Source organism: Quercus suber, unplaced genomic scaffold (assembly GCF_002906115.3).
Source record: "Quercus suber isolate HL8 unplaced genomic scaffold, Cork oak 2.0 scaffold_927, whole genome shotgun sequence".
NCBI classification, from domain to species: Eukaryota; Viridiplantae; Streptophyta; class Magnoliopsida; order Fagales; family Fagaceae; genus Quercus; species Quercus suber.
In genome coordinates this window covers 58,508-72,260 of record NW_027070350.1, presented here as the reverse complement: position 1 = coordinate 72,260, position 13,753 = coordinate 58,508, and the positions used below count along the sequence as shown (strand labels likewise).

At 32.5% G+C, this 13,753-nt stretch overlaps 2 protein-coding genes across 2 annotated transcripts; both read left to right on the top strand.

Annotated features, from left to right (window-relative positions):
- The first annotated feature begins 706 nt into the window (after positions 1-706).
- On the top strand, positions 707-1,342 carry LOC111995185 (protein SRC2). Its single transcript, XM_024027092.1, has one exon. The coding sequence runs from the start codon at positions 707-709 to the stop codon at positions 1,340-1,342; it is 636 nt and encodes a 211-aa protein (XP_023882860.1).
- A 9,251-nt stretch (positions 1,343-10,593) lies between these two features.
- Positions 10,594-11,615, top strand: LOC136065324 (protein NRT1/ PTR FAMILY 6.3-like). Its single transcript, XM_065768376.1, has one exon. The coding sequence runs from the start codon at positions 10,661-10,663 to the stop codon at positions 11,489-11,491; it is 831 nt and encodes a 276-aa protein (XP_065624448.1). The 5' UTR covers positions 10,594-10,660; the 3' UTR covers positions 11,492-11,615.
- Positions 11,616-13,753: the final 2,138 nt, after the last annotated feature.

Genomic DNA, 13,753 nt, shown 5'->3' with positions numbered 1-13,753 from the left:
GAGATCAAAGAGAGTTAGTGTGAGACTATGAGAAGACTTACATTGACTGATGAGGTCTTTTGAAAGGTGGCTAGAAGGTAAAATATTGGAAAATAATGCAAATTAAAAAGGTGAAGTAAAGGAAGCTAACAATAAAAGTGATAGGGTTTTGTGATGACGATGAGTTAGGGAAGAGAAATTTGAATGAAACAATGAAACATGGCCCGTCAATTTCAATTGTGGCAGGCTTTTACAAAAGTTGTTTTACAAATGCTTTTAAAACATTTTTTTAATGAACTATTTTAGAAAATTTTTTATATTACTTTTATTAAAAATAAAAAAAAATTTAAAATTTTTTTTCTTTCCCTTTAAAAACTTTTTTGAAATAATTCATTAACGAATTCCTAAACTTTTCCTAATTATAAAATTTTCTTGACTAAGTCTGCCATCTACGAAGGATTTTAATTTTTAAAGTGAATAATTTTTAAAGTCTTACTGAATAAGTCTTTCATCTAAATATTAATTAATTATAAAAATCATCTTTGAATGGTTCACTTGGGATACCTTACCAGGAATTTTCCAACCTTATCTCCGTCTTCGTGCACTTATAAGTAGATTATGAGTGATGCTATAAGCCACCTCACATTGCCAAGCCTAACATAATAGCAAACCAGCATATACATTCACTCACATCCATACTCGTCTCTCCAATTAACGTCCACACAACATGAGTTACAGACCATTAGAGCTTGTAATTCAGTCCGCTCAGGGATTGAAGTACGTAAATCATGTCAAAAAAATGAAACCTTATGCCGTAGTTTTCATTCGCGACCACAACAATGTCCTCCATTCCTCTGAGAGAAAAACATCGGTTGACTCAGAAGGTGGTTCAAAACCTACATGGAACTTCAACGTTAAGTTCACCATCAGCCTTGCTATAGCTCAGAAGAACCATCTTGATTTGGTTATTAAGCTCAAGTCACGACGGAAAAGTCACGGTATAAGGGACAAAGATATTGGTGAAGTCCGCGTGCTCATCTCAGAACTGCTGAAATGCTTTGGTGATGATGCAGCAGAAGATGAAAAACATATGAGTAAAAGCATTGTGACCTCAGACGGTGAGGCACAAGGAGCACTAGCTTTTTCTTATAAGTTCGGAAGGACTGTGGATCACCCTCCTACCGATCCGAATGTGAAGCAGAGGCCTAAAAGAGGTGCTAATGGCTTCGCAGGTCAATTTTTTGAGGGGTTGGGGAAAGGGTTAGGCTCGGGGCTAATGGATGCGGTCACTGAGGTGGGCAAGGCGATTCTCGATGATGATGATGATCAGCCTGATGATGATGAAGAAGATGAATATTCTTAAACCCATATATGCATCTCAAAAGCTATGTATTGGAAAGTGGGTTAATTAGTCTTTCCGCTTTCGTGGTTTGTGCTGTTCATTATAGTGTTGTATAAGTCATTCTATATAAGAATATCTTCTAGCGATTAGTAATTTAGTAATCGNTGTGTGTGTGTGTGTGTGTATGTGTGTGTGTATATATATATATTATAATAAATATAAAATTTTAGCATAAAACATTTTCTCAATTCAGGACTAATTATTCATGGTTTTAGATTTTAGTATCAATTAAAAGAAAAAAAAAACATAATATAAAAAATAAAAAGCTTAAAAGTTACCATTGCATACTAAGAAAACAAATAATACTAATAAGTTAATACAAATAAGTTACCATTCTGCTCTAACAAAAATTCAAAAATTATAAAACTTAAAAAAAATAAATAAATAAAAACTTTTTTCTACACCGGTCAGTACGACCGGTACCGGCTGGTATTGCCCGAAATTGGCCGGTACGCCCGGTACATGGTCGGTATGGCCGGTATTTTTGTGGGTACGAAATAGGGGGGGTTATATGTACCGGTTTGCTTGCCAGTATGGTACGGTATATTCCAGCGGTACCAGCCGGTACGGTACGGAATTGACTCCCTTGGTTTTACCCCTTTCTGCCAAACTTTTCAGCAAAATGCTTTATGTCTGAAAATATTTAGGAATATGTTTTTATTTTGAAACTCGATTTTTAGAAAATCAAGTTTCAATGAAAAACTCAATTTGGCAAAAATCGAGTTATTAGTTTCATGCATATTTTTATTTATTTATTTATTTTTTTAAGTTTGATGGCCTATAACTTGATTTTTGCCAAATCGATTTTTTCATTGAAACTCAATTTTTAGAAAATCGGGTTTAAAACAGGGGCATATCCTTAAATAGTTTCACACATAGGGTATTTTACATTTTTTAGTGGAAAGTTTGGCTAAAAAGGGTGATGATGCAAAAAAAAATCACCAGTGAGCCACACGATTCTCGCACACTCGAAACAACACCTGTACAACACAAAAACTGAAGACCTTAAGAGAAGTATCGGTGTGGTACTGGCCAAATACCCTCCAAAGGTCAAGTTAGAACTTCTCACAACTCTAAAGTGTTAGAGTAGGGTTAATTATGTGTACCTTAGTTTGTAAAGGTATTGTGGATTTTATAGTAGTAGAGGGTTGACTTCTCTTCCTTGGGTTAGAAGTTTTTTCCTTATAAGAATCCTCATAAGCGTATATTACAGAATCCTTTCCTTGTAGGAGACTAACACTAAGCGTGGGATACAAGACATTTCCTTATATACTCATGTGTGGTGATCAAGACAAACCACGTTAGGGTTGTCTGCTTCGCCTACTCCCTTCAGCTTTATTAGCGTCGGCTACCCATCTTCATTTCCTAAGGTCAACTCGTTGGCTATGTGGTGAGCTTCGTGGACTCTCTAACATTGTCACTTACTAATGGATCCCGCCGGAAGTTTGCTTACCCTCTTCAGCTTGTTCTCATTAGCTTCCTCTTATGCTTACTGTCTTCAGCTTACTTTTCAGTTTACTGCCTTCAGCTTACTCTTCGGCTTATTATCTTCAGCTTACTGTCTTCAGCTTACTTTTCAGTTTACTGCCTTCAGCTTACTCTTCGGCTTATTATCTTCAGCTTACTGTCTTCAGCTTACTTTTCAGTTTACTGCCTTCAGCTTACTCTTCGGCTTATTATCTTCAGCTTACTGTCTTCAGCTTACTATATTCAGCTTACTGTCTTCAGCTTATTTTTTAGCTTACAGTCTTTAACTTAATCTTCAGCTTACTGTGCCCAAGATGCAGACATCAGGTATGGAGCTGTAGACTTTACAACAAGATTGTCTCTCATGAGTGAAGCTGACAACCTTGTTATGTCCGTCGCCTATTCCCTTCAGCTTAGTAGTGTCAGCTTTCTATTTATGACAAGTTAACTCCGTCTTCCTAAAGTTGTAGACATCCTAAAGTTGTTTGACTGCCATTTATGATAAGTGAGGCTGATGGGTATATTTTGAACGTCGCTTCATGATACTATATTTATGAGTATTCACATTCACAATTTTACCCTTATCAAAGGGTATATTAAAAAAGCCACAAAACTTTTCCATACAAAGGCCACAAAACTTTTACTATAAAGTCTAGATTGATGTTGATACGGATAAGAATATTGATTAAGGTAGCTAATTAAGTGAAAACTTTTTTTGTCTTTTTTACTGAAGAGGACCTAAAGAAACCACAGCTACATTTATGTTGTTATCCACTTGTGTCTTTATCACTACCTTCGAACGTGCTTGCAGCATGCATGCATATAGGGACAAAAACCACAAACTCGCTGTACGTAGACTTTGTTATTATGCAGCTAATTAAGGTTTCAGATACCATTTGTGGTTTCAGATACCATTTGTGGTTTATGATTTTCAACAATGTCTTAATGAGAAAAATAATGAATTTTGTTCTAATGAACTTATGACCATTCTTTTCTTTTCTTTTTTCTTTAAATTTTTCCTTCAATTTTAAGGTTGATTATGTATTTGGCCTATAGTATAGTATAGTCATATAACTGTTTGGCATTATAAAAAATATTATCAATTTTCAATACCACCAAACACAAAAAATGATTTTGAGTTAATTTCAAATGAAGCTAATAAACATTAAAAAAGTAAAGTTTTTCGTCCGTGTAAAACAATAATTTCACCAGGTTTTACAACTGAGTAATTCCCCACACTTTGACATTCACCATTTCCAAAAACTATATGTTAATGACGTGGCAACAATATTTTACTCGCTATTAGATATAGATATAATAGTTATCAATGGTTTGGAAAAGTCTTTTTTTCATTGAACCAGCTTAACTAATAAAATTTTTTGTCACCAAATTAAAGATTTGAGGTTTGATGGAACATTCTTGTTTTTATTGAACTTGTGCTCAGTTTTTTATTATTCGATTCATAAACTTATTTTTTTATGTATAATTTTGAATTACAAAAACTCAAAATTTAAAAATTTGATTGAGGATATAACTATATTGATCTTTGATTTTATTGATATTTTGTATGCATGAGGGATATAAGAAAGAAAAAAAAATCCAATAGTAGATTTATTAAAATTCATATTCAATAAAAAAAAATATAATAAATAAAGTTGTAACTTTAGTCTACAACCAAATTTGTTGCTAAATTTTGTCTAAAGTTTAATTATGTTGGGTCTAAAAAGATTTATTAAGGTGGTCACAAATTTTTTGAAGGTAAAAAATCATAAAATTTTTAAAATTTTTATATTAATAAATGTTTTTTTTTTCTAAATCAGGGTTTTTGCCACTTTTTTTTTTTTTTTTTTTTTTTGAGTAATGCTTCATGCACAAATTATTTTACAACATTTTTATAAAATGTTGATGTGACCAACCTCTCATTAGTTTTCATATAAACCCACCATTAATATTATTTTTTTCATTTACTAATAATCATTCACTATATTAGCAATTTGTAAAAAAATTAGTAAAATATTTGTATCTCTAGCATTATTATTTTTTTCCCCTTCTTTGGGTCAAAAGTTTGGAGAAAACTTAAGATGTGCAGCTGTGGGAAGAATCAATTTTGGTCAATTGAGAAGAGAAGCGCTGTGAGAGTGACCGCCATATCAAAGTTAATTAACTAAAATGATAATTTTGTAAATTTAGCAAATGAAAATAACAATTGATCACAAATTATACTAGAGAGTATTTTTGCCAATTTTTAATGTCATGTACGTATGATGATTATTAAAAAAAAAAAAAAGCACACCTTAGTAAGCACAGCAAACAGTAGCTATATATGTATACATGTCTCAATTATGTTTTCCTTCTTTTGTTTTGGTTGTAAGTGTGCACAAACTTAGGAGACGTGATAAAACAAAATGATAAATGTTAATATATATTTCTTCATACAAAGTAATATGAGAATTTACTTATTTTAATGGATAATTTGTTATGTAATTTTCTAATAATTCTGATTCTTAAACTGTATTTAAATTTAATAATAATTTTACATCCTTCACCAACTAAAGCTTGTAGCTTAGTGGTTCAAGACATGTCAATGAACCTCTCAAACAAAGGTTCCGGTCTTGCATGAATATTTTTATTGGGAAATATAAAAATATTGTACATTTTTTGTATTATAAACATTTCTTTAGGCTACGTATAAGATTTATATTATTATTACAATTCAAACTTAATTATCATTACCCAAAAATATAATATAATATAATATAATATAATATATATATATAATTTTGGATCATTAAAGGGGCATTAACACCTATAATTCTTAAGTATTCTCGAAATACGAAAAATGATATTCTTTCTCTTTACATTCATGATAGAGTCTATTTATTAAATTTATGATGGGTCTGCCTGAAAGGAATGAACACATTTATCCATATTTCGGACTATTTAAGAATTTTACACACTAACAGTATAGGGCTATTAACTCAGTCACCAAAGCACTCTCACAATTTTAACTTCGCCATGTGCTCTTGTACCCCCAGCGCTCTCACATGAGAGGCCCACCTGTGAGACACAGAATCTCCGCAAAAACGAACCGAAAACGAGTTAAAACCCTTGTATACCGTGTGAAAAACCAAGTGTAAAACATATTGTAAAACACAGTGTGTAAAAAAAACATTGCCCATAAATATGAATAAGCCTTACATCGCCATCTCTAACATAATACAAAACCAGCGTATATAGCGCTTACACATTCACTCACCCAAGCCAGTCCCTCCAAAAGCTATACCTTATGGCTTGCCGTTACAGGACTTTAGAAGTTGAGATTGAGTCAGCCCTCAGGTTGCCATACGTAAATCATGTCACAAAAATGAAACCTTACGCAGTGGTTTACCTTTGGGATATCAAAAAGAACCTTCGTTCCCCAAGGGAGTTATCATCAATATTCGTAGATCAGTAGATGGTTCAAACCCCACATGGAGCTTCAAAGTTATTAGGTTCCATATCGACATCACCAAGGCCCAGGAGAACCACTACGCTCTGGTTGTTAAGCTCAAGTCGTGCCGGAAAACTCACTGTTTCCCGGACAAATATATCGGTGAAGTCCGTGTGCCTAGGACACTCCAAGCAGAACTAGCATTTTCTTATAATTTCGGGAGCCCAATAGCTGATCATCTTACCCTGGTGAATATTAGGAAGAAGAAGATCCTCACAAAAGTTGTGGGGAAACTGGTAAGATTCTTGATCGAGTTAGTGCTATTTTAGGCAGTGGATTATCCATTCCTCTGCACTGGTTTCAGCTGTTTAATGTTTTCTAACGTTCTGTGTGACTCCCTGTCTAGTCTTTCCTAGAATGTCAAGCTGTTTTTGGTGTTGTTATGTATGACACTCTTTAAATAAACTATGTATGAATTATGTTAATGTTTTGCTACGTGTATTAGTCTTTCTATTCCTAATTTGTTTTCGTTTGGAATGAGTTTATTTATTTTGCTCACTATTTTCTCATTCTATTAAAGTAGCCTTTGTACTTTCATTCAGTATAGTTACACCAACAATCTATAAACTTATCTTCAGAGTTCAGAAATTTTAGTTACACTTTTGACAGTGTTTAATCTGTTTGAGTTCTGTAGTTTTGTTTTGTATGGAAGTGCACGACGTAATTCTTTCATCTGGTACTCTTTTGATCATTTTGCTATGATTTTTGGTCCCTTATATGGCATTCCTGGTTGTTTTTAGGTTTGCCTAATTGAATACTTCAATCTTTCTTTCTTTTCAGATCTTTTGTGATGTAATTTAGCTAGCTTCTGAAATACCTTATGCACCTACCCCATGAGGTATTTCAGAACCTAGCTAAATTACATCACCAACCCTAACATAATACAAAACCAGCATATATAGTGCATGCACATTGACTCACCCAAGCCAGTCTCTCCAAAAGCTATACCTTATAGCTTACAAATACAGAACTTTGGAAGTTGAGATTGAGTTAGCCCAAGGGTTGCTACATAAATCATTGGACAAACATGAAATCCTATGCCCAAGGGAAACATCAACGACTAATGAACTAGATGGTTCAAATCCCACATGGGACTTCAGAGTTAGGTTCCACATCGACATCACCATGGCCCAAGTGAATCACTATGCTTCGATTGTTAAGCTCAGGTCGTGCTAGAGAACTCATGGTTTAGCCCTACCATGTATGTAAAAGACAGTGTTTAGCCCTACCCTACAACTCCATATGCATACGACTTATCATAGGGTTCTACCTAGCTAGGGTTGTCCATCCCCAACCATGACCTAAAGAACCCGTTCGACTTAGAGCCACTTGAACCGAAACCATCCAATTTGAGGAGAGAGGCAGTCAACGGTGAGTCTCTGAGTCCCACAACTGTCATTAACGGGTCGGGTGGCGAGTCTCCTTCTCCAAAAGCTGAGCCACCAAATCCGACTAATTAAGTCCTTGAAAGAGGCTAAATTTACCCAGATCCGACGAAAACATAGTGGTTTTCACTCATATCTAGTGAAGATCTTGTGATTTTGGGGAAGATCTCATCATTTTTGCTCAGATCTAGCTACGATCTAGTGGGCTCAAATACAGCTTAGACTCAGCGAAAATCTAGTGGGTTTTGCTCATATCTGGCAAAGATTCGGTGTTTTTTTGCTCAAATCCAATGAAGATTCGATCCAGTGGGTTTTGCACAAATCTAGCAAACACCTGGCAAAAAATACAAATTCCTCCCAAAAGGAACCTCCAACAGCATATTCGCCAGCTTCGACCAACTTGACTGTCGACTAATCGAGTCTGATCCGACTTGACCTGTTGGTTTTAGTGGTTGGCAATGGGTTTTCTTGACAGAAACTCGATGTCATCGGGTTGGTTTCATGTTGGGTACAAACCCAATCTCCAAACAGACTATGGACACCCCTAGTGGTGGCAAATGAGCAGGTTGGGTAGGTTTTAGGTCAGATCATAAATGGTTAGAATACATAATTATTCATTTATAACTAATATAAATATATATTAAATACTCATTATCCACCCAACTCATTTAATACCCAACCCATCCATTTAACCCATTAAAATCAAAGACTTTTTTTAAAAAAATAACCAAAGACTTGAAATTTTTGCCATTTCTCTCCACTTTCTCTTCATCAAAGCAAAACTTAATGAAAATCAATAATTTAAAAATTTCTCAATCTCATGCTAAAAACAAAATAATTGAAGTCTAACATAACTATATATCAGATAGTGAGTTTAAGAGAAACAATCACTGTAATCATTATTGCTAAAAAAATCAAAATTAACCTAAAAACTATTGAAGGTGCAGAATATTTCCTCCATACCACTTCTTCTATTTTCTTTTGCTAAGTCTAAGCTTTCTTGGCAACTAAAAAATGCTTTAACAAATACAAAGGAAAATTTTCAAATAAGCATTTCACAAAAAAGATAGATCATCTGGATTTGGTTCCTCAAAGTCAATTTGAGGCTGCTACATCTGGAGATAAACAAGTATGGTGACAAAATTGATCTCAACAAGCTTCAGAAATCGATCCCAACAAGAATTTTCAATGAGAGAGAAAGAGAGAGATAGTGTGTTTGGGTCTAATCAAACTAGAGAGAGTGTGAGATAGAGTAGAGGGCTTGAGTTTAAAAGGTACCATGGCGATGGTGAGTGGTGGCAAATTGGTGAGAGGAGCTCGGATTTTTGACAATGGAGGCCTCAGTGTGATAGAGGTTAGAGGGATTTACAATTTAGGATGTTTGGTAGGTGAGGAAATGAGAAAGAAAATTCAAGAAAATTAGAAATATGAATAGAGGGGTTTGGGACTTGGTGGCTAGCTGCTAGTTAAGCACTTAGGGTTTTGGTGTGTGTGTGTGTGTGCGGGCATGCATGTGTGTGTTTTTTTTAATTAATTAAACTTTTAAATTTTAGAATAAGTGAAAAAAAAAGGTACCACTGGGTACCCAATGGGTTTACCCATTTATACACATTTAATTAGTACCCATTTGAGTTTTTACCCATGTAACCCAANATGATCAATCTACGGCACCACTCTAAGATTTACAATGGAATCGAAAGATAGTATCACGAGGGCCGGCTATGGCTGCAGCCTGCAGCATATATGGCAGTCTGTCTCTCAAATATTTATATATATTAGTAATTTATTAATTTCTAGTTTTCTACGTATAAATTTATTATATGTACAAAAAATTAATTTAATATATAATTTCTTTATATTTATAAATAATTTTGATTCAATTTTATAAAAATGTATTGATTTAATTAAATAATAAAGGTTTAGCTTTGTTGTCTTTTATTCTACGAGATTTTTCAAATGGATAGAAAATTTGCTTTTTGAAAAAATATACCATACATCGGATGTATGTTTTCTTTCTCTACTATAAAAATAGTTTTACACTTGAGAGAAAAGAAATATGCATCAGATGCATGTGAGAGAAAGAAAATATGCATCAAATGCTTGATATACTTGGATCCACATATTGGCTTGATCTGCCAAACAAAATGACGAAAACAAATTACCTTTTTTTTTTTTTTTTTTTTTTGTTGCTAATACCAACCAATCAAATTACTTTCATTTTAACGAGTACGCAATCACATTGTCAGTTGTCCTTGATTCCATATCTAGCCATGTCATTTTCATTTTGATCCGTATCCGTATATGCAACTGCAATTTAATTTACAGGTTGGTGTACCATCATGACATGCTACTTGCAGGGTAATTATAAGTTTTATTATATAATTCTTAAAAAATGACGGATGATAATTGTCATGACTTTTTTTTTTTTTTTACATTTATTTATTAAGTAGTTAAAATTCATCAATCACATTATAATATTAGTTGTAAAGTATATTTAATACGATATGTAATAGCTTCCTTTCCAACAAAAAAAAAAATAATAAAATCAAAGTAATACTAAAATACTATAAATAAGTTATACAAACTAATATGTCATTAATAAAAAAATAAAAATAATGACATTAATTTATTGAATTATTGAAATCTACCAATCACATTAATATCTATTTATAAATTTTTGCTTATAAATTTATAGTAGTTTTTTTTTTATAAGAAATTTATAGTAGTTTTAGTATTTCTAAAAACAGCAATTTAAACATTTATTTATTATATTACTAAAGTTTACTAATTGCATTCCTTGTGATATCATTGAGTCTAAGAAATTGAAAAGAATGTTGAATGGTATCATTTTTTTTTTTTTTTTTTATATATTTAAAATCTAATGGTGCATATGCACACTGCAGTTTCTTGGACAAGGCAGAAATCAAGGACCCGAAAATGGCCGGTGGTATCACTGCAGTAAACAAGTGGTATCTATCAACCCTAACAGATGTTGAAGAAGTGAAATTGATCATTAGAATGTTACCCATTTGGGCTACCACCATCATGTTTTGGACAGTGTATGTCCAAATGACCACATTCTCAGTCTCACAAGCAACCACCATGGACCGCCACATTGGTTCCTTTCAAATCCCCGCAGCTTCCCTAACTGTCTTCTTCGTTGGTAGCATTCTTTTGACTGTCCCAATTTATGATAGAATCATTGTTCCCACGGCTGGAAAAGTGCTTAAAAATCCACATGGTCTTACACCATTGCAACGCACAGGGGTTGGTCTTGTTTTCTCAATCTTTGCAATGGTGGCAGCTGCATTCACTGAAGTAAAGCGTTTGAAAGCCGCACAATCACACGGTTTAGCTAATAATCCAACGGCCGAGATCCCGTTAAGCGTGTTCTGGCTAGTTCCCCAGTTTTTCTTTGTGGGATCTGGGGAGGCCTTTACTTATATAGGACAGCTTGATTTCTTCCTACGGGAATGTCCAAAAGGGATGAAGACTTTGAGCACGGGGCTGTTTTTGAGCACACTTTCACTAGGGTTTTTCGTTAGCTCTTTACTGGTTACTATAGTGCGCAAGGTGACTGGGAACCAGAGGCCCTGGCTAGCTGATAATCTGAATCAAGGGAAGCTTTACAATTTTTACTGGCTTTTGGCAATATTGAGTGCTTTGAATTTCGTGATATATTTGTTTTGTGCAAAGTGGTATGTGTACAAGGAGAAGAGGCTTGCTGAGGAGGGGATAGAGTTGGAAGAGCTTAGTTGCCATGCATAAGGGTTTCTCTCACTTTGTGTTAGTTTTAATCTTAAAGCAAGTCCTCTTTGTTGAAGAAATTGTTTAGGATATGTAGGGCGTTTGTTAATATTGTTTTAGTAATGTTGTTTATATTTTTTAAAAATATGAGTAAGTAAAAAAGTATATAGAAATACGTATAATATTGTTTAAACACTCTACCAAACAACTCTATAGTGATAAAAAAAAAATAATGCCAAATTGAGGATATTTGTAATATTATTTTTAGGATAATATTTGTTCTCGCTACCGGGTTATTTTTAGGATACAGCAAAGTTATTAATAGTAGACGGCAATTCTGAAGAAAATAAATTATTGTTATTAATTAGAGTTCTGTTGTTAAATTGTGTGCCTGATTAGAATAATAAGTGAAAAGCTAAAAATTAGCTATATGTATTTTAGGCTCTTAATTTATAGATAATGGAGAGTTTCAATAATTGAAACATCATGATTGTTCATTTGAATTGGTACTTTATTAAAATCACATAATCATTTAAAAAAAAAAAAAAACAGTTTGTCTTCTTTTTCTTTTTGTTCTTTTTTTTAAGTTAGTTATTTCTTTATACACAGGTCATGTGACCAAATTCCGCACGCCCATTTGCATATCCTAGTGTTACGTGTCCATAAATTTTCTATATTATTTATTTGTTGATATTTGACTTAATTTATAGATGTACTCATAAAATTTTTGTAAACATTTCATTTGGGACAATTCAATTTAAAACACAAACCAACTTCCTTTCGTATCATAAGTTACGTTTGATTTATAATACATCTATGTAAGTGTTTTTTTTTAACCTTTTACGTACAAAGTAGAATATGGAAACCAGGAATAAACAAAAATGTCAAGAAAATATAGATTTTTGGTAGCAAAGGAAAAGAATGAATGTAAATCTAAATTTAAAATATTTTTTAATGAGAATTTGTATAATAAAAATAATATCAAATTGATCTTGACGTCAAGACCAAAAATGCGGTATTCAGATGAGCAAAATGTGGGATTGAGAACAAGATTGAGAGTTTGAGATCATTCCAGCCTTGACATATCAACATTGCGATAATGATATCAAGACCATGATTCCTCAATCAATGAAAGCATAAATAATAATAATAATAATAATAATAATAATAATAATAATAACTAGTCGCTAACCTGTGCGATGCACGGGATAGTTAAATAAAAGGACAATTAACCAACATCACGTTAAGGTAAAAGAATTAATGAGAGACTGATTTGCCCACCAAGAATTTAAAAGAAAAAAAGATTGATATAATAAAATCTAAGAAATTTAGAAATAGAAAATTGGGTTAATTATATGCATTTTATAAACATTTTGTTAGTTAGCATTTAAAAAAAAATAGATCTGTCATAATTAAATAAAATACAATGAGAAGAAATATTTAACTTCTATGCTTTTCTATAGTTTAGAAGTGTTATCCAACGTAGAATGTTATTTGATTGTAAGAAAGATTTTGTAAAATGTTAATACCATATAAACAATTCAAAACATGGAACATTATCAAATTTATAACACCTAATTCCATTATCTTTTACCTTAAATCCAAACAAATAATTAATTGAAATTAATCCAAACAAATAATTAATCAACCAAAAATCAAAGCTTTAATTAAGAAAACAAAAAATCACATGAACCCAAATAAAAATTCTCAATAAAGCAAAAACATATAAGGTAAAAAATTAAAATCAACTTACTGAGACGCAAATACCAAAAACCCCAAAACTTGAAACTTCCAAATTTTATAGAATCCCCAAATTCTATTTCAAAACCAAACAAAACCCTTCAAATTCAAAAAATTCATATATAATATACCAAATAAAAATTTACCACTCCTCGGACTGAAAGACATAGGTTACAGTTTTGATTTTTCTCCAAAAAATAGAAATGCTTCATCTGCCATATACAATATAAAATAATTATTAAAAATTTCAACCCAAAAACCAAACCCACAAAAACACTATCAAAATATAGAGATTAATCCAAATACTTAAAAGAAAATCAATTCTAAACATAACAAAAGAATAAGATAGAATGAAAATTTCAGGCACATATGAAAGCAAATAAAAAAGAAAAAACCGACTTTTTTTTTTTTTTTTACGTGAGTCTTTCTTCTTCTTATTTTTTTAATTTTAAAGTGAAGTTAAGTTTAGGATTTTTAGATGGTAATTGCTAGGGTTTTAAGGAGAGAAGAGAAAGTCTTACCAGGAGTCTTTCTCTTTTTTTC

Excerpts from the sequence above, each read along its gene's own strand:
- LOC111995185 (XM_024027092.1), top strand. The coding sequence starts at position 707 with ATGAGTTACAGACCATTAGAGCTTGTAATTCAGTCCGCTCAGGGATTG.
- LOC136065324 (XM_065768376.1), top strand. The coding sequence starts at position 10,661 with ATGGCCGGTGGTATCACTGCAGTAAACAAGTGGTATCTATCAACCCTA.